We start from the raw sequence: 23297 nt of genomic DNA, 5'->3' as shown, positions 1-23297 counted from the left end.
CAAAGTGTACAGCCCTTGCTTCAGCCCGACGTGCGCGCTCCCGAGACGCCGCCAGCTGTGTCTCCATGGCAACCGGACGCATCGCAGCCGCCGACCAGACGCCCACCGCCAGGCAGCAGGTAAGCGGCGCTAGCCCCCGGCTCCCCAGCGCTAGTTCCCCCGGCGCAGCGGCAGCCCCCCCGGCCTAGCGACAGCCCCCCCGGCCTAGCGACAGCCCCCCCCATCGCAGCGGCAGCCCCCCCGGCCTAGCGACAGCCCCCCCGGCCTAGCGACAGCCCCCCCCATCGCAGCGACAGCCCCCCCGGCCTAGCGCTAGCTCCCCCGGCGCAGCGGCAGCCCCCCCGGCCTAGCGACAGCCCCCCCGGCCTAGCGCTAGCTCCCCCGGCCTAGCGACAGCCCCCCCGGCCTAGCGACAGCCCCCCCCATCGCAGCGACAGCCCCCCCGGCCTAGCGCTAGCTCCCCCGGCGCAGCGGCAGCCCCCCCGGCCTAGCGACAGCCCCCCCCCCCCCGGCGCAGCGGCAGCCCCCCCCCGGCGCAGCCCGGCGCAGCGGCAGCCCCCCCCCGACCCATCACTTACCTGGGAGGCTTCTCGGGGCGGCTGGGCTGGGCTGGTCTTCTCCGCTGGGCAGCTCCAGTTTCTGCACCTTCCTCTAACAGAGGATGGTGCAGAATGGCCGCTTCAGCGCGCTCCCGAGCAGTGACAGCTCGTCTGCGCATGCGCAGAAGAGCTGTAGCGGGGAGCACACTGAAGCGGCTCGTGCTGAATGGAGAAGACCGGACTGCGCAAGCGCGTCTAAAAAAGCAAGCTGCCAGCGAATTTAGACGGAACCATGGAGACGAGGACGCTAGCAACGGAACAGGTAAGTGGAATAACTTCTGTATGGCTCATATTTAATGCACAATGTACATTACAAAGTGCATTAATATGGCCATACGGAAGTGTATAACCCCACTTGGTTTCGCGAGACCACCCCTTTAAGGGAAAATTTTCTTTTTACCCTTCGCTGAGTGTCAAAAGGGAGAAAAAATGTGCAAACAAGCTGCACAAAACATTGTCAATGTCTAATTAGGAGGCATATGAGAAATCTGCACAGCTTTGTTTGCTTTGAAATCCTGTGTCTAGCTGACAGTTTGAGAACATCTGGTGCAGTGCATGCTGGGACTTTCCTCCAGAGTTACAGGGGTTTTAGGCATCACTGGAAAGCACAAATGAATAGAATGTAAAGTGTCAGCTCTGACAGGTCTCCTGCACCTACTCTGACTGTAGGTGCTGAACAGCCATATCCAGCCCTGGGAAGCCTCTTCTTCCCTGTCCAGCACTTCACCTTGTTAGACGCGGTATGCTCTAACAAGGTGAAGTGCGGTTTTATTACGTCTTGTGCCTAATGCCAACTCATCAAAGCCTTTGCCTGCAACATAGTATGCAACTGTATGGAGCGGATGGTACCCTATTTTCTAGTTATGTACACAAACGCTGTATTGTACTGTATTGTGTTGTACTGTATTGTGTTGTATTGTGTTGTACTGTACTGTATTGTATTGTATTGTACTGTAGTGTATTGTGTTGTACTGTACTGTATTGTATTGTATTGTACTGTATTGTATTGTATTGTACTGTAGTGTATTGTATTGTGTTGTACTGTATTGTATTGTACTGTATTGTACAGTAATGTATTGTATTGTACTGTACTGTATTGTATTGTATTGTGTTGTACTGTATTGTACTGTAGTGTATTGTGTTGTACTGTATTGTGTTGTACTGTACTGTATTGTACTGTATTGTACAGTAATGTATTGTATTGTACTGTACTGTATTGTATTGTATTGTACTGTAGTGTATTGTGTTGTACTGTATTGTGTTGTACTGTATTGTATTGTACTGTATTGTATTGTGCTGTGTTGTACTGTACTGTATTGTCCTGTGTTGTATTGTATTGTACTGTACTGTATTGTATTTTGTTGTACTGTATTGTATTGTACTGTATTGTATTGTGTTGTACTGTATTGTGCTGTATTGTATTGTGTTGTACTGTATTGTGTTGTACTGTATTGTAGTGTATTGTATTGTGTTGTACTGTATTGTATTGTACTGTATTGTAGTGTATTGTATTGTGTTGTACTGTATTGTATTGTACTGTATTGTATTGTGTTGTACTGTATTGTGCTGTATTGTATTGTGTTGTACTGTATTGTGTTGTACTGTATTGTAGTGTATTGTATTGTGTTGTACTGTATTGTATTGTACTGTATTGTAGTGTATTGTATTGTGTTGTACTGTATTGTATTGTACTGTATTGTATTGTGTTGTACTGTATTGTGTTGTACTGTATTGTAGTGTATTGTATTGTGTTGTACTGTATTGTATTGTACTGTATTGTAGTGTATTGTATTGTGTTGTACTGTATTGTATTGTACTGTATTGTATTGTGTTGTACTGTATTGTGCTGTATTGTATTGTGTTGTACTGTATTGTGTTGTACTGTATTGTAGTGTATTGTATTGTGTTGTACTGTATTGTATTGTACTGTATTGTAGTGTATTGTATTGTGTTGTACTGTATTGTAGTGTATTGTATTGTGTTGTACTGTATTGTGCTGTACTGTATTGTGTTGTACTGTATTGTGCTGTGTTGTATTGTACTGTACTGTATTGTAGTGTATTGTATTGTGTTGTACTGTATTGTGTTGTACTGTACTGTATTGTAGTGTATTGTATTGTGTTGTACTGTATTGTATTGTGTTGTACTGTATTGTGCTGTATTGTATTGTGTTGTACTGTACTGTATTGTGTTGTACGGTATTGTGTTGTACTGTATTGTGCTGTGTTGTATTGTATTGTGTTGTACTGTATTGTGTTGTACTGTATTGTACTGTACTGTATTGTATTGTGTTGTACTGTACTGTATTGTGTTGTACTGTATTGTGTTCTACTGTATTGTATTGTACTGTATTGTGTTGTACTGTATTGTACTGTACTGTACTGTATTGTGTTGTACTGTATTGTGTTGTACTGTATTGTACTGTACTGTACTGTATTGTGTTGTACTGTATTGTGTTGTACTGTATTGTACTGTACTGTACTGTATTGTGTTGTACTGTATTGTGTTGTACTGTATTGTGTTGTACTGTATTGTACTGTATTGTATTGTACTGTATTGTATTGTGTTGTACTGTATTGTATTGTACTGTATTGTACTGTATTGTACTGTACTGTATTGTGTTGTACTGTATTGTGTTGTACTGTATTGTATTGTACTGTATTGTACTGTACTGTACTGTATTGTACTGTACTGTATTGTGTTGTACTGTATTGTGCTGTGTTGTGTTGTACTGTACTGTATTGTACTGTACTGTATTGTACTGTATTGTATTGTATTGTACTGTACTGTATTGTACTGTACTGTATTGTGTTGTACTGTATTGTGTTGTACTGTATTGTGTTGTACTGTATTGTACTGTACTGTACTGTATTGTGTTGTACTGTATTGTGTTGTACTGTATTGTGTTGTACTGTATTGTGCTGTGTTGTATTGTACTGTACTGTATTGTGTTGTACTGTATTGTGCTGTGTTGTATTGTACTGTACTGTATTGTGTTGTACTGTGCTGCATTGTACTGTACTGTATTGTACTGTACTGTATTGTATTGTACTGTATTGTGTTGTACTGTATTGTGTTGTACTGTATTGTACTGTACTGTATTGTGCTGTACTGTATTGTGTTGTACTGTATTGTGCTATGTTGTATTGTACTGTACTGTATTGTACTGTACTGTATTGTGCTGTACTGTATTGTGTTGTACTGTATTGTGCTGTGTTGTATTGTACTGTACTGTATTGTGTTGTACTGTATTGTGTTGTACTGTATTGTACTGTACTGTACTGTATTGTGTTGTACTGTATTGTGTTGTACTGTATTGTACTGTACTGTACTGTATTGTGTTGTACTGTATTGTGTTGTACTGTATTGTGTTGTACTGTATTGTACTGTATTGTATTGTACTGTATTGTATTGTGTTGTACTGTATTGTATTGTACTGTATTGTACTGTATTGTACTGTACTGTATTGTGTTGTACTGTATTGTGTTGTACTGTATTGTATTGTACTGTATTGTACTGTACTGTACTGTATTGTACTGTACTGTATTGTGTTGTACTGTATTGTGCTATGTTGTATTGTACTGTACTGTATTGTACTGTACTGTATTGTGCTGTACTGTATTGTGTTGTACTGTATTGTGCTGTGTTGTATTGTACTGTACTGTATTGTACTGTACTGTATTGTACTGTATTGTATTGTATTGTACTGTACTGTATTGTACTGTACTGTATTGTGTTGTACTGTATTGTGTTGTACTGTATTGTGTTGTACTGTATTGTACTGTACTGTACTGTATTGTGTTGTACTGTATTGTGTTGTACTGTATTGTGTTGTACTGTATTGTGCTGTGTTGTATTGTACTGTACTGTATTGTGTTGTACTGTATTGTGCTGTGTTGTATTGTACTGTACTGTATTGTGTTGTACTGTGCTGCATTGTACTGTACTGTATTGTACTGTACTGTATTGTATTGTACTGTATTGTGTTGTACTGTATTGTGTTGTACTGTATTGTACTGTACTGTATTGTGCTGTACTGTATTGTGTTGTACTGTATTGTGCTATGTTGTATTGTACTGTACTGTATTGTACTGTACTGTATTGTGCTGTACTGTATTGTGTTGTACTGTATTGTGCTGTGTTGTATTGTACTGTACTGTATTGTATTGTGTTGTACTGTATTCCACTTCGCCATACTGCGCACATCTCCAGCCCCTTTACCCTCTGTATCACCCCACTATTCATAGTATGTAAGCTCGTTGGAGCAGGACCCTCACCCCTATTGTATCAATCAACTGATTACTATGTAACGGTGGTTCTGTAATGTTTGTATTTTGTCTTTCTGTATTCCCCCCTGTCTATGTAAGCGCTGCGGAATACGTTGGCGCTATACAAATAAAGTTTTATTATTATTATGTTATACTGTATTGTATTGTGCTGTGTTATACTGTATTGTATTTTATTGTGTTGTACTGTATTGTGTTGTTCTGTATTGTGCTGTGTTGTACTGTATTGTGTTGTACTGTATTGTATTTTATTGTGTTGTACTCTATTGTGTTGTTCTGTATTGTGCTGTGTTGTATTGTGTTGTACTATATTGTATTGTACTGTATTGTGTTATACTGTATTGAATTGTATTGTGTTGTACTGTATTGTATTGTGTTGTACTGTATTGTATTGTGTTGTACTGTATTGTGCTGTGTTGTACTGTATTGTATTGTGCTGTGTTGTACTGTATTGTATTGTGTTGTACTGTATTGTGCTGTGTTGTACTGTATTGTATTGTGTTGTACTGTATTGTATTGTGTTGTACTGTATTGTGCTGTGTTGTACTGTATTGTATTGTGCTGTGTTGTACTGTATTGTATTGTGTTGTACTGTATTGTATTGTGTTGTACTGTATTGTGCTGTGTTGTACTGTATTGTATTGTGCTGTGTTGTACTGTATTGTATTGTGTTGTACTGTATTGTATTGTGCTGTGTTGTACTGTATTGTATTGTGTTGTACTGTATTGTGCTGTGTTGTACTGTATTGTATTGTGTTGTACTGTATTGTATTGTGTTGTACTGTATTGTGCTGTGTTGTACTGTATTGTATTGTGCTGTGTTGTACTGTATTGTATTGTACTGTACTGTATTGTGCTGTGTTGTGTTGTACTGTATTGTATTGTGCTGTGTTGTACTGTATTGTATTGTGCTGTGTTGTACTGTATTGTATTGTACTGTACTGTATTGTGCTGTGTTGTGTTGTACTGTATTGTATTGTGCTGTGTTGTACTGTATTGTATTGTATTGTGCTGTGTTGTACTGTATTGTATTGTGTTATACTGTATTGTGTTGTACTGTACTGTATTGTGCTGTGTTGTATTTAGAGATGAGCGAACGTACTCGGATAAGCACTACTCGTCCGAGTAATGTGCCTTATCCGAGTACCGCTGTGCTCGTGCTCAAAGATTCGGGACGCGCTGCGGAGCGGGGAGCTGCAGGGGAGAGCGGGGAGGAACGGAGGGGAGATCTTTCTCTCCTTCTCTCCCGCCGGCTCTGCCCCGCTCCCCGCTCCGACTCACCTGTCAGCAGCGGAGCACCCCGAATCTTTGAACACGAGTACAGCGGTACTCGGATAAGGCACATTACTCGGACGAGTAGTGCCTATCCGAGTACGTTCGCTCATCTCTAGTTGTATTGTATTGTGTTATACTGTATTGTGTTGTACTGTATTGTATTGTACTGTACTGTATTTGCTGTGTTGTACTGTATTGTACTGTACTTTATTGTATTGTGTTGTACTGTATTGTGTTGTGCTGTATTGTACTGTACTGTATTGTGTTGTGTTGTACTGTATTGTGTTGTGCTGTATTTTACTGTACTGTATTGTGGTATGGTTTGGGCACTGTATGACACTATTATTTAGGGAGTACAGCGTGTCAGAAGGAAATATGCTCCTGATTGGAGAAACAGGACTGAAAGCGAGAATAAAATCTCATCGCCACACAATTAACGAAAGAAAGGCAGAATTACCTGTAGCCGAGCATTTTTCTAGTCACGGACACAAGATAGAACACATGAAGGCTACTATGTTAGAAGGAAACTTCAAATCTCAACTTCATAGAAGAATTTGAGAGTACAAGTTTATAACTATCTCTGACATTCTTTAGACGGGCATTAAAATCTCAAGAGGCTTCATGCATCAGTGGAGAATATGAATATATATCTAGAGCAGAAATAACACGCTGGCCTTGTGACCCCCTAACACTAATTTAGGGACAATAAAACCTTCACATACTTATCAGTGGACTAATTAAGTATTTACTCCTCTGCCCATCCTGTTCTGATATCACACCATGTCTGTGCATTTTCATATATATATATTTCTTCAGATGTTTTCCATTAAGCCTGAGGAAGAACCCCGAGTAGGCTTGAAAGCTCACTATAAAATCATGTATTTTTGTTAGCCAATAAAAGGCATCATATCTACAAGATTACTTTGTTGCCCTTAAGCTAGTTTCACACGGATCCCAACTGATCAGCGGGTCAAAGAGACAATGGCGCCTGCGTGAGTGTTGTGGCCGCTTGTTAGGCCTGTCACGTTCATGGGTCACACAGCCGGGGATTGAGCTGCTATACCTCGTACGACGCGGTGTACTCTTGTGTAGGCCTGAAAACCTTCTTTAATATAAACCTCCAAAAAGAAAGGAAGCCTCAGTACAGTACTATTCCATTACTGCAGGCTATGGCTGAGTTTAACCACTTGAGTCCTGGTCTTTAATCCCGTCCGATTGCAGAAATACGGCGCAGGATTAAAGCCTCTGCTCCATGCTATCAAAAGGAACATTACTGTAACTGTGCTTGAGTGTTCAATAAAAACGTACAAACCGCCCCCCCCTGCAATCAAGCAGGAGCAGGTCGAGTTGTCAGCTGTCAGACGCAGCAGAGGACCCAGAGGAGAAGGGAGAAGTGGTTTTTAACCCCTTCTCCTTTCCTGGCTGCATAGCGCTAAATGAGCGCTATGTACTAAGAAGTGAAAGTGGAAGTGTTTCTTCCACTACACGAGCCGGCAGTCACGTGACCACTGGGATCCCCTGGCACAGCAGAGCTGCAGGGTGGGTCCTAGCAGATCCTGATCAGCCCTACCAGTGACTGTTGTCACTACAGGGGGATGATTCCCTTGTAGCTGGGGCTCCTAGGGATGCGGCTCCTATGGATGCCCCAGCTACAGAGGAAAAGTGTGTAACAAAAATAAAAAACCCATGTGAATGACCCCCAGAGGTCTTATATTACGTCATGGGGGTCATAGATGGTAAAAAAAAATGTTACAAAAATAAGTCATAAAATAAAAAAAATATACATAAAAAAGAAAATGATCCACAGCCAACGCCAACCAAAACCGTCGCGCTACGCGCCCTACATATTACATATCAAGACATCCAAACAAAATGAGGAATTCATTCCCATACTTTATTTTAGCGTAGACATAGTAAATTTTTTTTTTTTTTTTAAAGAACTATAAATGTTAAAAAAATCTTTTTTTTTTTTTTTTAGCTTTTTAAACAGAAAAAAAAGTTAGCGAATAAGATAGTTAAAAAAAATAGCTCTATATGTCACGGGGAGAAAAACGCAGCAAAAATAATTGTGGTAGCTGAAGAAAAAAAAATAGGGCAGTAAAAACCTGAGCTGAGGCTGCTGCCTCCATGATGACTGGTGTCACTCACTATAGTGCACTGGGGCCTCATTAGAAGGAGAGGTTGCCCATGACAACCAATCAGATTCCTCCTTTCATATTCTCACCTGCCACAGAAAGATGAAAGCTGTGATCTGATTGGTTGCTAGCTGCCATGGTTTTGTATTGGTTGGGGAAGGAAGAGTAGCAGTGTGTAATGGCTGGCAGGCTGTAGTGATACGGCACAGTTGTTGTGTGCAGCCCCGGTGCCGGGGAAGGCGGTGGCAACCGCTGTTTCACTGGGGCTGTCACCGGAGCCGCATGACGTCACGGGCGCGTCCCCGAGGCCGCCGCCCCCGCCAGCAGGCGCGTGACTCGTGTCGCCGGGGCCGCGCCTGCTGCTGAGCTGCTGTGGCCGCTGCCTTCCCTGTCAGCCGTTGCTCCCGGGAGCTGTGCGCTGCTACACGCCGCGGATAGAGACGAGAGAGGGGTATACCGGACACCTTCCTCCCCCCCGACCCCCGGACATGCAGCCGCCCCCGCCCAGGCTGAGGAGCAGCAGGAGGAGGAGATGAGGCTCCGCAATGGCACTTTCTTGACTCTGCTCGCCTTCTGCTTCTGCATCTTTCTCTCCCTGTCCTGGTACACGGCATTCAGCGGGCAGAAAGGTGAGCGCCGCCCCCCGGGGGCTCCCGTGTCGCCAAGGTCACTGGGGGGCTCACCTCTCCAGGCTGTGTGTCTCCAGGTGTTGGTGGCACAGGTGGGAGGCATGGCACTCGTGCTACCAGCAGATGAGTGTGCCCAGCTGGTCATGAGGGCACCTCTGGCATGTGCTAGTAGTGATGGCACACCCTGGCATGTGATGGGTAAGGCTTGTTAGTGTGTGGCAATGGTTTTGATGGTGGTGCTCCTGATACGGGAGAGCTGGATGTGCCTAGCTGGTAATGATGGCACACTCTTGTATCTGGCACAAGTACTCTTACCGTCCTCCTGGTGTTTGCCACAAGGGGTACTTAGTTCCTGATCTCGCCCTGTAATGTGGGGCAAGAGCCCTGGCTATGCCCAGGTGGTTATGATGATGCCCACTGGTACTGGCATGTGAGCAAAGTGCAGTTTATCTGGCATGTCCCAGCAGTCTTGGCTATGCCCAGGTGGTTATGATGATGCCCCCCTGACACAGGACCAGTACTGGCATATGAGCAGTGTTGGCTATGCCAGGTTGGTTATGATGCCCCCTGGCACAGGACCTGTACTGACATGTCCCAGCAGTCTTGGCTATGCCCAGGTGGTTATGATGATGCCCCCTGACACAGGACCAGTACTGGCATATGAGCAGTGTTGGCTATGCCCAGGTGGTTATGATGCTCCCTGGCACAGGACTGGTATTGGCATGTAAGCAGTATTGGCTGTGCCCAGGTGGTTATGATGATGTCCCCTGGCACAGGACCGGTACTGACATGTGAGCAGTGTTGGCTATGCCCAGTTGGTTATGATGATGCTCCCTGGCACAGGACCGGTACTGACATGTCCCAGCAGTGTTGGCTATGCCCAGGTAGCTATGATGATGCCCCCTGGCACAGGACTGGTACTGGCATGTGAGCAGTATTGGTGATGCCCACATGGTTATGATGCCCTCTGGCACAGTACTGATGCTGGCATGTCCTAGCAGTATTGGCTATGCCCATGTGGTTATGATGCCCCTTGGCGCAGGACTGGTACTGGCATGTGAGTAGTGTTGGCTATGCCCATGTAGTTATGATGATGCCCCATGGCACAGGACTGATGCTGGCATGTATGCAGTGTTGGCTATGCCCAGGTGCTTGTGACATTTCTTGTAAATTGACAGGGGCATTATTATGCACAAGTGATGGGTATGTCCAGATGGTAGTGCCGGCTAATACCTGGCGTGTGACTAAGGATTTGAGTGTGTCATGTTGGTAACATTGCCCCCCTAGTAATATGTCAGTAGTCTGGAGCATTCAGGCTCTGATGTTGGCACCGCTGCCATGATTAATAGTGTGCCCTCCTATAAATACTCAGTATCACATGACTTGTACCCATCCTGCTGTTATATGCTCTTCACAGGTCATGTGGTTGTTATTGGAAACAGTCAGCAAGTCTGAGGCTCCTTCACACGGGTGTATGCTATGTCAGTCCATGTAAAGCTCCCCGTTTTCGCAGCGTCTGTTCGTGCGTTTTTGATGTTTTCTACATCTGTAGTTTATCAGTATTCACTGCGTTTTTCATGTCTGCAAAAGAAGACGTAAGAAAGGCCGACTGCTGCGGCTCGTCTCCCCGCTGTCTCCTGGCGACATGCTTCAACACATGAATATGTACACGCAACCGCGTATCTGCCGTGTGTTTCTGCGATCACATAGACTGTAATGGGTGATTTCGGACTAAAATAGAACAGGCTGCGGAATCTTTATTTTTTTAATTCAATTCAATTTTTTTATGTGATCCGTTAACGAAAAACGTTCCTCTGAACACAACCGTGCCGATCAGTGGTGTCTGCTGCCCATAGTACATCCGTAGAAGATGGCCGACAGTCCGCGTGTGTTTGGCTGAGCTCGTATAATGTACGGTCTGGGCGTCCTACATCACTATGGCATATCTACTAGATTTACCAAAGACCCCCCTCACCTCCGCTGACTAGATTACCGAAGACCCCCCTCACCTCCGCTGACTAGATTACCGAAGACCCCCCTCACCTCCGCTGACTAGATTACCGAAGACCCCCCTCACCTCCGCTGACTAGATTACCGAAGACCCCCCTCACCTCCGCTGACTAGATTACCGAAGACCCCCCTCACCTCCGCTGACTAGATTACCGAAGACCCCCCTCACCTCCGCTGACTAGATTACCGAAGACCCCCCATCACCTCCGCTGACTAGATTACCGAAGACCCCCCATCACCTCCGCTGACTAGATTACCGAAGACCCCCCCTCACCTCCGCTGACTAGATTACCGAAGACCCCCCCTCACCTCCGCTGACTAGATTACCGAAGACCCCCCCTCACCTCCGCTGACTAGATTACCGAAGACCCCCCCTCACCTCCGCTGACTAGATTACCGAAGACCCCCCCTCACCTCCGCTGACTAGATTACCGAAGACCCCCCCTCACCTCCGCTGACTAGATTACCGAAGACCCCCCCTCACCTCCGCTGACTAGATTACCGAAGACCCCCCCTCACCTCCGCTGACTAGATTACCGAAGACCCCCCCTCACCTCCGCTGACTAGATTACCGAAGACCCCCCCTCACCTCCGCTGACTAGATTACCGAAGACCCCCCCTCACCTCCGCTGACTAGATTACCGAAGACCCCCCCTCACCTCCGCTGACTAGATTACCGAAGACCCCCCCTCACCTCCGCTGACTAGATTACCGAAGACCCCCCCCTCACCTCCGCTGACTAGATTACCGAAGACCCCCCCTCACCTCCGCTGACTAGATTACCGAAGACCCCCCCTCACCTCCGCTGACTAGATTACCGAAGACCCCCCCTCACCTCCGCTGACTAGATTACCGAAGACCCCCCCTCACCTCCGCTGACTAGATTACCGAAGACCCCCCCTCACCTCCGCTGACTAGATTACCGAAGACCCCCCCTCACCTCCGCTGACTAGATTACCGAAGACCCCCCCTCACCTCCGCTGACTAGATTACCGAAGACCCCCCCTCACCTCCGCTGACTAGATTACCGAAGACCCCCCCTCACCTCCGCTGACTAGATTACCGAAGACCCCCCCTCACCTCCGCTGACTAGATTACCGAAGACCCCCCCTCACCTCCGCTGACTAGATTACCGAAGACCCCCCCTCACCTCCGCTGACTAGATTACCGAAGACCCCCCCTCACCTCCGCTGACTAGATTACCGAAGACCCCCCCTCACCTCCGCTGACTAGATTACCGAAGACCCCCCCTCACCTCCGCTGACTAGATTACCGAAGACCCCCCCTCACCTCCGCTGACTAGATTACCGAAGACCCCCCCTCACCTCCGCTGACTAGATTACCGAAGACCCCCCCTCACCTCCGCTGACTAGATTACCGAAGACCCCCCCTCACCTCCGCTGACTAGATTACCGAAGACCCCCCCTCACCTCCGCTGACTAGATTACCGAAGACCCCCCCTCACCTCCGCTGACTAGATTACCGAAGACCCCCCCTCACCTCCGCTGACTAGATTACCGAAGACCCCCCCTCACCTCCGCTGACTAGATTACCGAAGACCCCCCCTCACCTCCGCTGACTAGATTACCGAAGACCCCCCCTCACCTCCGCTGACTAGATTACCGAAGACCCCCCCTCACCTCCGCTGACTAGATTACCGAAGACCCCCCCTCACCTCCGCTGACTAGATTACCGAAGACCCCCCCTCACCTCCGCTGACTAGATTACCGAAGACCCCCCCTCACCTCCGCTGACTAGATTACCGAAGACCCCCCCTCACCTCCGCTGACTAGATTACCGAAGACCCCCCCTCACCTCCGCTGACTAGATTACCGAAGACCCCCCCTCACCTCCGCTGACTAGATTACCGAAGACCCCCCCTCACCTCCGCTGACTAGATTACCGAAGACCCCCCCTCACCTCCGCTGACTAGATTACCGAAGACCCCCCCTCACCTCCGCTGACTAGATTACCGAAGACCCCCCCTCACCTCCGCTGACTAGATTACCGAAGACCCCCCCTCACCTCCGCTGACTAGATTACCGAAGACCCCCCCTCACCTCCGCTGACTAGATTACCGAAGACCCCCCCTCACCTCCGCTGACTAGATTACCGAAGACCCCCCCTCACCTCCGCTGACTAGATTACCGAAGACCCCCCCTCACCTCCGCTGACTAGATTACCGAAGACCCCCCCTCACCTCCGCTGACTAGATTACCGAAGACCCCCCCTCACCTCCGCTGACTAGATTACCGAAGACCCCCCCTCACCTCCGCTGACTAGATTACCGAAGACCCCCCCTCACCTCCGCTGACTAGATTACCGAAGACCCCCCCTCACCTCCGCTGACTAGATTACCGAAGACCCCCCCTCACCTCCGCTGACTAGATTACCGAAGACCCCCCCTCACCTCCGCTGACTAGATTACCGAAGACCCCCCCTCACCTCCGCTGACTAGATTACCGAAGACCCCCCCTCACCTCCGCTGACTAGATTACCGAAGACCCCCCCTCACCTCCGCTGACTAGATTACCGAAGACCCCCCCTCACCTCCGCTGACTAGATTACCGAAGACCCCCCCTCACCTCCGCTGACTAGATTACCGAAGACCCCCCCTCACCTCCGCTGACTAGATTACCGAAGACCCCCCCTCACCTCCGCTGACTAGATTACCGAAGACCCCCCCTCACCTCCGCTGACTAGATTACCGAAGACCCCCCCTCACCTCCGCTGACTAGATTACCGAAGACCCCCCCTCACCTCCGCTGACTAGATTACCGAAGACCCCCCCTCACCTCCGCTGACTAGATTACCGAAGACCCCCCCTCACCTCCGCTGACTAGATTACCGAAGACCCCCCCTCACCTCCGCTGACTAGATTACCGAAGACCCCCCCTCACCTCCGCTGACTAGATTACCGAAGACCCCCCCTCACCTCCGCTGACTAGATTACCGAAGACCCCCCCTCACCTCCGCTGACTAGATTACCGAAGACCCCCCCTCACCTCCGCTGACTAGATTACCGAAGACCCCCCTCACCTCCGCTGACTAGATTACCGAAGACCCCCCTCACCTCCGCTGACTAGATTGTTTAAGTAGATACTTTTTTTCTCCATGAAGTAACAATTCTGCAATGTATGTTCTTGGATCTCTTCCTTGTGCATGAATATATAGACAACTGGGTGTGTCCTTGACATTATCCAATCGGTGCTTAAAGTATCAATGTCAGGGACACGCTCCCAAATGGCAACACCCAGTTGTAAATTTATTCCTACATTTCCAGGAAGAGTAACAGAGGAACAGCACAACACAGAGTTAGAAGAGAAGATGTTCCAGAATGGTTAATGTAAATTACACTAATTACAGAATGCACATCACCATAGCAGTATCTGTGGAGACACTGACCGGGCATTCTGGGAGATGCCAGCTCCGAATCATGCCGAATTCTGAATGCATCCCTGGAATACAATACAGACTGTGACACCAGATCAGTAGATGATGAGCACTGTCCATAATCCTCACTTTAGGCCCTGTGCACAGGGTTGGATTTGCATTGCGGATTCTGGAGCGGGCGTTAGACTCCGCATTCCGCAAGAAATACCTGCCATACCATGCAATGTAAAAGCGGGTTTCCATGCCCATCCGGAGCGGAATCCGTCCCTGGCAGCAGCGCCGTCTGCATGTACCTGCTCACTTTTGTTTTCATTTGTACAGCGCATGGTCCGCGCGGCGAGTCGTTGGGCATGTGCAGTACAGATTTTTTCTTGAACTCCTTTTCCTGCGTCATCACCTAGCGATGGCATGGAGCCCGCAACCTTTCTGCAATGTCTTTGCAGAGGGGCCACGAATCGACTTTAATGGAAGCTGTCCGCGGGGAATCCGTGGAAAAATGGAGCATGGTGCGAATCATTTTTTTTCTTTTACTCAGCTGGTTTCCGCAAGTGTGCAGGAAGAATTGATTTCCTATAGCATGCTGTGGGTGGCTTTTGCTGCGGATGGCCGTGGTCCTCTCTGGAGACCTCAGGGTGAGCGCCTCAATCCTGCCTTTGCTGTGGAGTGGCACACTGCCCCCTGCTGGTGTGATGGTCTAGGGGGCCATCGCATACAGCAGTCGGTCCCCCCTAGTGGTGGTACGAGGGGCAATGACAGCTCAGTGTATGTTCAGGACATCCTGCAGCCACATGTGATCCTCTCATGGCAGCAGGATAATGTTGGGCCGCACACACAAGGGGGTCACAGGACGCCCCCACCACACTGTCACACTTCGTAGCTGCCCGGTCACCAGATGTATCACCGATAGAACATGTATGGACTGGACCTCCCTTCAAGTTTTGAGTTTTTCACAATAAATGACCCTTTTGCCCTAATGCTGTAATCGCCTATTTATATCAGTGATCCAATCACACAAAGAAGAATTCATTAGAAATAGTCGTCCTCCTCCTGGTGCCTGCCATGTCTGACCATAGTGTATACACGCAGGTGATGGGGACAAGGACGGGCCCCGGTAAGGTGTAAGCTCAATATATAAGACGCTGGGACGTTGCTGCAGACCACTGGGGTTCTAGAGCTTCGTTCTAGGGTCACGCAGCAGTAACCTGTGAGCCATCTATAGCATGTAGTTGTGCAGCCTTCCTGCATCGCTGCTCTAGCAACTGCCTCCCATTCATTGATTGCAGGATCTTCCCCTCCTCGTCTTCACCTGCCGACGTCTTCTGTTGGAAAGCGCCAGAAAGCAGGCGGCATCTATTTATACTGGGAATTCATCAATCTGGAAGGTTCCTGCCCCCTCTCCAGCTCAGGCTTTCCTCTAATAATACATGTGTTTTGTGTTCTAGCCGGTCCCAGGCTCGTTGTCTCGTTCCCTTTGTTGCTTGTGTTTGCTGATTTGTTGTTATTGCTGTTGTAAAAACAATCTGCTTCTTGAATGTTTCTCCTTGCAGATGAGACTGCTTTGCAGCTCTCTGGGTGCTGCTTCTTGCTGAGTAGCTCCGGCGATGGGCAACTGTTGGCTTTGTTACATTGTAGCATTGTTCTGCGCATGGGATATAAAGGAAGGCAATAAGTGTCTCTTGTCTTTGGGGTCCTTTTCTGGGAATGTTCTGCAGCGCTGTCGCAGCCATAGCTTGTAAATAAGCTCTAGTTTATAGGGGAAAGTAACCTTCTGGGATATTTACAAGACTGTTATATGCAGAGCTTGTAATTAAAGTGGTGGTCTTATATCGCAGGACCCTTCCCGAAGACTTCTTGCTGCTGGATCTACCTTCAACCAGCAGGCTGATTTGGAGCAGTGCTTATCACTTGGGAGCTCCCCCAATTCTTTTTGTGCCCGTGTTGGAACAGAGAGAGATGATGATATTCTTCTACCTCGTTTCTCTGAAAATGAGGCTTACCCCAAAAATAAGACCTAGCATGATTTTGAGGATGCTTCAAATAAAAGCCCTACTCTAAAAATAAGCCAGAGTTACAGTTAATAAAAAGTCAATTGAAATAGTGTCCAGGCAGCTATATATGTAAAAAAGTTAAATATCTTGGAGCAAAAATTAATACAAGACCCTGTCTTATATTTAGGGAAACAGGAGTAATATGGAACCAGGGTTGAAACCATACCAATGCTAGGCATTTCATTTTCCATTTCAGCCTTGGTTCACACCAGTGTGGTAACTTTTTCTGTTGCTCTGCTCCATCTGAGGAGCCAAATTAACAGAGAAATCGAAAGTGCTGGATGTGGCATATGCTGGCCTCAAATGGCCCACCTTGGCTGTCATGGGGTCCGGCTTTCAACATGTCACTGTTTTCTGGACAAAATAGTTCAGCATGCAGTGCTGTTTCAGGGCTCCTTCACAGCTGCGCTGGGGGTTCCGGTTCCCTGCTCTGTTCGGCACCCTCTTGCCCACGGATCTATCTTATGACGGAACCAAACGCCGCTGAATGGACCCATTGACTGACTGCAATGGGGTCTGCTCTGCTTCCATACGGGCTTTCGGCTTTTTCCAGGACGCAATAGCGCAGCATACTGCACTACTTTTTGTCCTGTTTGTAAATGGAATTCAGTGATGGAGCTTGTGAATGTATTCTCTGCCATTGATGTGAGCGATCCCATATCTGTGGCTTTATGCCTTATCTGCGCCTCCAGCCTAGATATTCAATGTGGTTGTGGGGGACTATTTACACAGCAATATCTTCTTTTTTCACCCACTTTGACCAGATTTTATGGTTTGGCACTTTTGCTATGGACCACACATCCCAACATGTGCTGTACATAAGACTTGGCATGCAGAAGAGTGTGTAGTCCTAGTAGTCTTCCCTGTTCCTTGCGCATCACTACTTGTTGATGGTTTCCACTCCCTAGCTGCACCTAAAGACTGAGCACCTTTTTTGTATCAAAGTTTTTTTTTAAGTTACTTGCATGTATTTAGGACTAAAAATAATTGTTGCAATCCACTTTCATTAACCGTTTTCACCTGGTCTAGAGCAAGTATCCAGTATGTGGCAGGTTGCAGCCCGGCTCGGTCTCCAGCCCCTCTCCATCGCCTCTCCTGGATGACTTTCTAAGCTGATTTCTGATCAAATCAAAGCTGAAGATTGACTTGATCCTATAAAGTCAGTTTAGAAGATCACTGAGGATAGGTGAGAAAGATGGCCTGGAGACCCTCTGCCTCCTGCTATAAATTGGAATTCACGCTGAGTGCAGAAGCCCAACGGTCCGAAAAATGGTTTAAACAACATTTACAAAATCGATTTTTAATCCACAGCATGTGCAAAAATTAAAATGCCCATAGCTTTTAAAAGGGACCTGATATTAACTCTAAGCACCAGAAATGAAGTTATGGTGCTGACAGATTAGATGATGGGGAGTCCAGGGAGCTGTCCCATAATCGCCTGCTCCCCTGTAACTGCGGATCCTCCAGTTAAGTCAGCGCACACAGCAGCTCTATGGTAGCGATCACACAGTCTTCTGGAAAGGGGGAAGCTGGTGTGCATGTGCTGACTTCACTAGACCCCAAAGGAACTGGGAACCGGGTAAGTATGAGACTCGGCTCCCCCAGACTTCCCATTACCTAAACTATGAGTTTCCTTCAAAGGGCTTTTCCCATAAGATCTGGCACATTGCTCAGATATGCTGGGTGTTGGTGTAGTCTCTGGGATCCTTGTTGTCCTGAGCATGTCTCCACCACAGCATTAGTTCACTGCTAAGATTTAATCACTCTGTCTTGCATTTTGTGGCGTGGCCCGGGGGGGGGGGCACTGTGCAAGGAAAACCAAGAAGGGGATATGACATTGCCGAAAGCTGCCAGTTTGGTAGGTGCTTTGGTATCCCCTGGGATTTCATGAACCCCGTCAGTGGTTCATCTTGGGCATGAGTGTGGTTTAGGTAAGGGAATAATTCCATTAGTGTGTACTGCGGTGTATTTCTGGCTTCCTACACGTTTGCTCATTAGTTGTACGTGTGCCGGCAGTGCTCTCACTCTTCTGCATGTCTGGGAATGTTCCTGAGATGTCACGTCAGCTCTGGCTTTAAATGTTTTCATTGTAATTGCCCCACTAATGGGGTTGTAGACACATTGTTATCTAGAGGATTGGATCACCTCTCCTCCATACTGCAGTGTGACTTACAGAACTGTAGATGTAGACGTGGCGTTGCAAGGCTTGTATAAAGAGTCTTAGATTGACTTGCAGGAATGCTGCCTTCCAGTAGGTGGTGCTGCAGAGGTATTGTTCCTTCTCACTTATGTGCTCATTATGGCACGGCTGTGATTCGCTGCTGCTGTTGGATAAGTAGAGGTCAAATAAATGAACCCAGCGCTCCGGCATTGGACTCAGTCTTTCTGGTGTGATGTGGCACTTAGGACTTGTGTCTCCATGGTGGACCCCCATTGTGACTACATCTGTGAATAGGCAGCGGCCACATAACTTATAAAAAATACATGTAAGCGCATTTGCGCAGTGAATAGAAACATTTGATTGCACCACACACAAACTTGCGCAGCATGTTCTATTTTCCTGCATGTTGCGCACAAACATGGCACATATTAAACTAATTTGGCTTAATTGTGCATTGAAATAAATGGGAACGTGGTTGTAGGTCTCTAAAAAATACAGTATAACACGTGCAGGCGCTTAAATGTAATACCCATCATGCATACACAGTGCGGCGGAAGCATTTGTGTGATGGGAGTTTCGATTTTGTTTGTGCCTGTGTGTTTACTGTAATTTTTGCACATGCAAAAAGTTGTGTGTATTTGCGCTCACAAAAAGCACGCTCCCATTTATTTCAATGGCAATGGCAATTTTATGGCAATTAAGTTAAATTAGTTTGTGTTTGTGCGCAAAACACATTAAAATAGAACATTCTGTGTAATCTTCTGCGCAAACGAAATGCGCACACAGCATACGCACATGTAAACGAACCCATGGAAATCAATGGTTCTATTCACTATGTATTGCGCAATACACTGCGCAAATGTGCTTGCGTGAATAAGACCTAAGGCTCAGATCTGCATTGGGGCTTCAGTCATAACTCCATTTCTCTGCTCTGTTTTGGGGGCAAAAACATGGGATTAAAATGGTAATAAATGGAAAGATTCCGCTAGGTTCCGGTTTTTTTTCAATGATCTAAATAGCGCAAGCCGCAGCGTTACTTGCTCCTTAAAAAAAAAATCAAAAAAAAAAATCAGAAACCTAACTGGGCAGCCCCCTTTTTACGTGCGCTGGGCGGCCGCTCCTGAAGGTCATGGTGCCTGAAGGACAAAAAAAGATAATATAGGTCAGCACTACCCAATAGAAATATGTCTCAATAGAAATCTATAGGTGCACGGTAAACCATGGCTGCAACATACAGTAGAAGCGGAAACCATAAATGGCAACAGCACACAAAATAAATGTACTGTCAGAGGTATACATACCTATAATCAATACTCTAACCACATTAAATAATGCAAGGTTCTTGGTGTATAATTCGATCAAATCATATTGGCCCATCTACCAACGTCCAGGTGACCAAGCTCCCAGATGGGTCCTAATGCTAATACCAGGTGGTTTAATCTTAACCTGGGAAAGTTGGGTTCCTACCTCTCAGAATGTTCCTCTCTTGGGACTTAGCCTACAAATAAAACCTGAAGGCCAGTCAGCGTATCAGAGCCGTGCGCCTCCAGACTCCTCCGGTGTTTTATTATTGGCTTTCATTTACTTCACATTTAGTGCTTTGCATTTTCAAAAACAAGTAAGCCGGTTTTGGCATAAATGTCATTTGGAGGTTGTAATAAATGCGAGTAATACACATGGAATACGTCTCACGCAGGCGTTGTTTCCGTGCGAGTGCCGACCAATTTTTTAGTCGAATCAAACGCTCTCAGAAATAAAACGCACCGGTTCTATTTACATAAGCAGATTTTTACTCGTATGGGTTGTCTGAGAAAAAAAGCGCAGCTTGTCCCATCTTGGTGCCGTTGGTCTAATTGGGATGCAGTTCTTGGCTTACAATGGCACACTTAGGCCACACCCTTTCCCCTGACAGATATGGCTCAATAAGCCACACCCCTTTTCAGAGTATGTGGGGAAATGTGTGTAAGGGCCCCTTCACACTGGAGAGAAAATCGCACGATTTTTGCGCGATGTGAGAATGAGTAAAGACGCAGAATTATGAAACCAGTGATTTTTGATTTTTGGAATGGTTTCTTTCACATTTGCAATGTTTTTTTTTTAGAATCTCGCACTGCATTACTGCCACCCATGATAAAAATGCGCCATTTTTTTCAAAAGTCATTAATAAATGTGCATTAAATATACTCAAGTTTTTTCCGTACATTTAGATGTCTCGCTTTACACGTGTTCTGCCGCAGCCACTGTGCCTGAATGTGAGCCGGCAGACTGACGTGTAAAGCAACTAAAAACGTTATTTCCTCAACTGAATTAAAGCTCAAACTCACATTTTGTGCAAATACCCGACTGCCTTGTGAATATGAGGCGGTTCTTTAGAAGCGCAGTCATCTCTTCTCCTGCGGTGGAAGTCTATGGATTCAGCTGTAAGGTTCACCTTTTACAGGCGCTCCGTCCAGGATGGCGTCACGGTGTCTCCATCGTTGTATGGTCACACCAGGAGTAGGTGAGGAAGATGATGAGATTCATCCATGAACTTCAAGAAATGTTGGATGGTTCCAGGGCTATCGTGAGGATGGCATCTTCTAACATGTGACCATCTCTTTCATCTTCATTAGTCGTGACACTGCGTTCGGAGAGTTCTTGGTCTTGCACCGCCAGGAGATTCACCAATCAGATGCGTCAAAAGATGCTATTATTGACATACACAAGTATACTTGTGTATGATTCTCCATACCGGACTTAATGACTCACATGCACCATCAAACTACTAACGACCACTTGTCTTAATGTATGTGAGTGAGTGCTTCTGATGCTCCGCCCATGCTGATGCCATTACTCCGCCCCTTGGTGACGCCATCGAAGGTCCTACAACATATGTAAAACACAGAGTCTGACCGACAGAAGAACAACACAGTTAGAAGGGGAGGACAAAAATAACACACTGAGAATGCAAATAAGCCGGTATTATGTCAGAAGACACAAATCTGCGGTCCTGACAGAAGATGACAACCTACCACCACCTCAGAGATCCTGTTGGCTAAAGGACCTGTGGTGATTTCACTGCTGTGGGAGGAGCCAAGCTGTGTGGGTGTAGTAAAGCTGTGTGGGTGTAGTTGAGCTGTGTGTGTGCGTGTACCATGTAGCAGAGCTGTGTGGGACATTGCGCCACCAGAAACTTTGATATTATAATTTCCTGCACAACTCAGCAGCCCTGACAGAACACATTGACCTACCACAGAGATCCAGTAGGCAGAAGGACCTGCAGTGATGTCATTGCTGTGGGAGGAGCTAAGCTGTGTTTGTCTTTTGTGGTAGTATAGCTAGTGTGAGTGTGATGAGCCACCAGAAACACTGGGACTATAATCTAATAATTACTAGTCAAAATACTAAGGACCACCTGTCCGTCCGTCCGTCCGTCCGTGCGTGAGTGGGTTTGTGAGTGCCTTACACGCTCCACCCCTGATCACATGACGGTGACATCATCACAGGTCCTGTAAGCACACTGCCGCTGTCCAGCTAGGTCTTTGGTAGTATTCCATAGCAACTGAGGTCACAGGGAGTTTGTAGTCTGCACAAGGATGCAGGACCTGTGATGACCTCACCGTCCTGTGTAAAGGCCCATTTAGACACAATTATCGCTCAAAGTTTGCTCAAAAGCCGTCTTTTGAGCGATAATCGTTGCCTCTAAATGTGCGACCATCGTGCAATGTTCGTTCATCGCTCATTTGTAGACAGCTAGAAATCACCAATGACTCTTATCAGCGCCACATGCTGAGTTCTCAGCAGGCGGTGCTAATAGCATTCTTTCAGCTGGTATCCCGCTGGCAGTTCTCAGAGGGACACCAGCTGAAAGCACTGAGAACTAAGCTTCTGTTTGCATACAGAAAACAGCTGCATTGTTCTCAGTTATTGCAGTAGTATCCTGCTCCGCCTGTATTAACTCTTTAGTAGCTAATTAGCTATTTAGAATTATGCAAAGATAATGATCCCTCAAAACTGTCATTTGAGCTATTTTTGAGTGATCATCGCTCCATGTAAATGGGCCTTAAATCATTCACTTGGGATGAGCATCACCGTCATGTGATCAGGGGCCGAGCATGTAACTCCCTCACTGGTGATGGACCTTTAATTACGTCATGGTCATGTGATAAGGGACGGAGCATGTAAGTCATTCATTCGGGATGAGTGTGTCACCTCATCCCGGAGCATGATGGTGACGTCATTACAGGTCCGTCCTCTCCAATGCTGTGCTGCTTCTGATCCCTGTTGTATGGGATGAACAATGTATGTAGAAGAGCTGTGTGTGTTATGTGCATGTAGCAGAGTTGTATGTGTGATGTGCATGTAGCACAGCTGTGTCGCGCATTGCGCCACCAGAAACTTTGGTACTATTATTTCCTAGTAACTAGTGAAAATACTAATGACCACCCGTCCGTCCGTGAGTGAGTTACATGCTCCTCCTTTGATCACATGACAGTGACATCACAGCTCCTGTACGCACACGGCTGCAGTCCGGCTAGGTGTTCGCTAGTATTCCATAGCAACTGAGGCCGCAGGGGGTTTGTAGGGAATGTAGTCCGCCTGTAATCTGCACAGGGATGATGTCATTGTCATGTGATCAGGGGCGGAGCATGTAAGTCACTCAGTGCTATAATTTCCTAATAATTACTAGTGTGGCCCTATAAACTGACTTCTAAACAATGCTCTCGGAGATGGCACCCTCTGCCTTAGACTGCTCAGTGTGCAGCAGACAGTCAGAGAAGC

The 23297-nt window shown here is 46.8% G+C and overlaps 1 protein-coding gene across 1 annotated transcript in view; it reads left to right on the top strand.

The window, feature by feature from the left end:
• Positions 1–8641: 8641 nt before the first annotated feature.
• Positions 8642–23297, top strand: part of MGAT4B (alpha-1,3-mannosyl-glycoprotein 4-beta-N-acetylglucosaminyltransferase B) — a 345980-nt gene continuing 331324 nt past the window's right edge. Inside the window, exon 1 of the mRNA XM_066590582.1 lies at positions 8642–8924. Coding sequence (XP_066446679.1) covers positions 8828–8924 — 97 coding nt within the window. The 5' untranslated portion in view covers positions 8642–8827. The remainder of the gene's footprint in view (positions 8925–23297) is intronic.

The sequence above is a fragment of the Eleutherodactylus coqui genome, chromosome 2 (genome assembly GCF_035609145.1).
Source record: "Eleutherodactylus coqui strain aEleCoq1 chromosome 2, aEleCoq1.hap1, whole genome shotgun sequence".
In the NCBI taxonomy this organism is placed as follows: Eukaryota; Metazoa; Chordata; class Amphibia; order Anura; family Eleutherodactylidae; genus Eleutherodactylus; species Eleutherodactylus coqui.
This window is presented reverse-complemented; position numbering and strand designations above follow the sequence as displayed.